The sequence below is a fragment of the Monopterus albus genome, unplaced genomic scaffold (genome assembly GCF_001952655.1).
Source record: "Monopterus albus unplaced genomic scaffold, M_albus_1.0 scaffold2228.1, whole genome shotgun sequence".
Taxonomy (NCBI): Eukaryota; Metazoa; Chordata; class Actinopteri; order Synbranchiformes; family Synbranchidae; genus Monopterus; species Monopterus albus.
In genome coordinates, this window is record NW_018130103.1 from 1 (window position 1) to 2,284 (window position 2,284).

General features: G+C 35.5%; 1 protein-coding gene across 1 annotated transcript; it reads right to left on the reverse strand.

Annotated features, from left to right (window-relative positions):
- Window positions 1-896: 896 nt before the first annotated feature.
- Window positions 897-1,823, reverse strand: LOC109953945 (olfactory receptor 6N2-like). The gene has a single exon (XM_020589380.1). The coding sequence runs from the start codon at window positions 1,821-1,823 to the stop codon at window positions 897-899; it is 927 nt and encodes a 308-aa protein (XP_020445036.1).
- Between the last annotated feature and the right edge of the window lie 461 nt (window positions 1,824-2,284).

Genomic DNA, 2,284 nt, shown 5'->3' on the forward strand with positions numbered 1-2,284 from the left:
GTGTGTATGTTGTATGCGTGATGTGTACATAGCTATAACATTCATTCAGACATAATTCTTACACAAGATTAAAACAAGAAAATAATTGGTGACATGGCTTACTGCTAACCTTGAAACAGAGCAAACTAGAGCAGACTTTGAATCTTACTAAACTACATTACTAACACATATTAAAGTCTAACACATTAAAGTCTAATAATTATGACTAATTTATTAATTTCTAACATGTGTACAGATAAACTACAGTGGCAATATTAGAGGAGCACAAAATGTGAATAATAATTAAATCCTGTGTTTGTTGTTTTTTTTAATTATGTTAAACCACTTTTCTTACCTTTATAAATAAAAAAAAATCACTCTGATCTGAGGTAGAACCAGGCTGTAAACTAAAGGGCTAATGATGAGAAGAATGATCAGAAACTCCAGAGATAAAACCATGGCAAAAGTATTTCCTTCATCAACCATATACATAGTGAAAAATCACAAACCACAGAAATGCAGAAGTTGACAAAAGTCACTATGTGAGGCAGGCAGGTCTGTAAGGCCTTTCCTTTGAATTCAGATGAACTTCTCCTGCAGACAAGCAGAATGCGCAGGTAGGTGTACAGGACAAAGGACAGGGGGATGAAGATAATTGTCAAAACAAGAAACTGAATTCCTATGCTGATCACAGTCATGTCTACACAGCCGAGGTCAACAACATGAACATCAACATATTTAGAGTCAAGGATACTAATATAAATGACACATGAATGTCCATAATATGATACTCCATATAATATGAAACACTCTATCAGTCATAAACACAAATCCATTCAATGCCTCTTAAGAAAACCACATCCCTGCATTCTCACATCAGGTGAACTGACTGTACATGGATTAACAGTGTATATATATTAGTGTGATTTGACCTGAAACAACAACCTCTTGACATGTTTAGAGATTTCTTTCATTTTTAGCCCATATATGATTGGATTAAAGAGAGGATGATACATAATCATTTGTAAAGCCATTATTAATCGGATAATTTTTGGAAAATCTGACTCCAGTCGAACTACAACAGCATCATAAGTAATAAAACAGGTAAAGTTGATTAAAACCAGCAGATGAGGTAAACAGGTCTGTGCAGCTTTTCTCCTGAATGTTTTACTACTTTGGTATGATACAATAAGTATCCTGGTGTATGTAAAAAGTATGAAAAGAACAGGGAACAGTGCAATATTTAGCAACACAAACACACCAAATATAGATATTGCTGCTGATCGTCCACATTGAAGACTGTATATTGAATTGTTACAAAAAATCCCTTTCAAAGTAAAGCTGCAGAGTTTTACACTGGCATAGAAAGCACCAAGCACTGCAAATTCACAAACAGGCACAAGCCAGGCTAAAACCAGCAAAGTATTTACAACAGTTTTTCTCATGATAGTTGGATACTGCAGAGGTTTACATATAGACACATATCTGTCATAGGCCATGACTGCCAACAGTAAGAACTCTGAACAGGCCAGGGTGTAGCATACATAAGCTTGAAAGAAACAGAGTGAATGGGTTATGATCTGTATCCGAGATAAAAAGTCGAACAAAAGCTTTGGGTAGATATTAGTGCTGTAAAGAATTGAGTTGATCAACAAAGCTGCAATGAAAATGTACATAGGCTCATGGAGGTTTTTGTGAATCATTATGAGGAACACAATTGTGGAATTAAAGCAGATTATTAGAAAATATGCTGTTAACATGATTACAAAATAAAGATACCTGTATTGGTGCACCTCTACATGCCCACTAAGAGTTATATATGTAACATTTAAATCATCATCCATCAAGCTTCTCAAACCCAAAATGTGAATCAGTCCTGCAGGAAGATCATGTAACAGACACTTATAAATAACACCTGACAAAACAAGTCTCAGTTTGAGGTTTGCAGTAACATATTGCCTGTGTTGTTTACAGACACCAACATTAGAGAACGTGAAATGTTCGACTCTGTGGAATGTATTTAACAGCCTGCTTCACCCTCCAAGGAGCACATTAAACTCTCCACTAACATGTAAACAGCTTCAGAAAACTCAAGAGTCCTGAACCCAAAGGTGTCAAGTTCTTTGCTCTGTGATGTGGTCCAATTATATTTCCTGCACTAAGTTGGTTCAAATCTTATTCATCAGAAATATTCCAATTTGTTCATGTTAATGATAAATCTTCCATGCCAACTAAAGTTTATCATGGCATTCCACAAGGTTCTGTCCTAAGTCTATTTACTTTGTACATGCTCCCCTTAGGCAAG

Bases quoted from the DNA above. Each gene is read 5' to 3' on its own strand.
- LOC109953945 (XM_020589380.1), bottom strand. From the start codon at position 1,823: ATGGATGATGATTTAAATGTTACATATATAACTCTTAGTGGGCATGTA.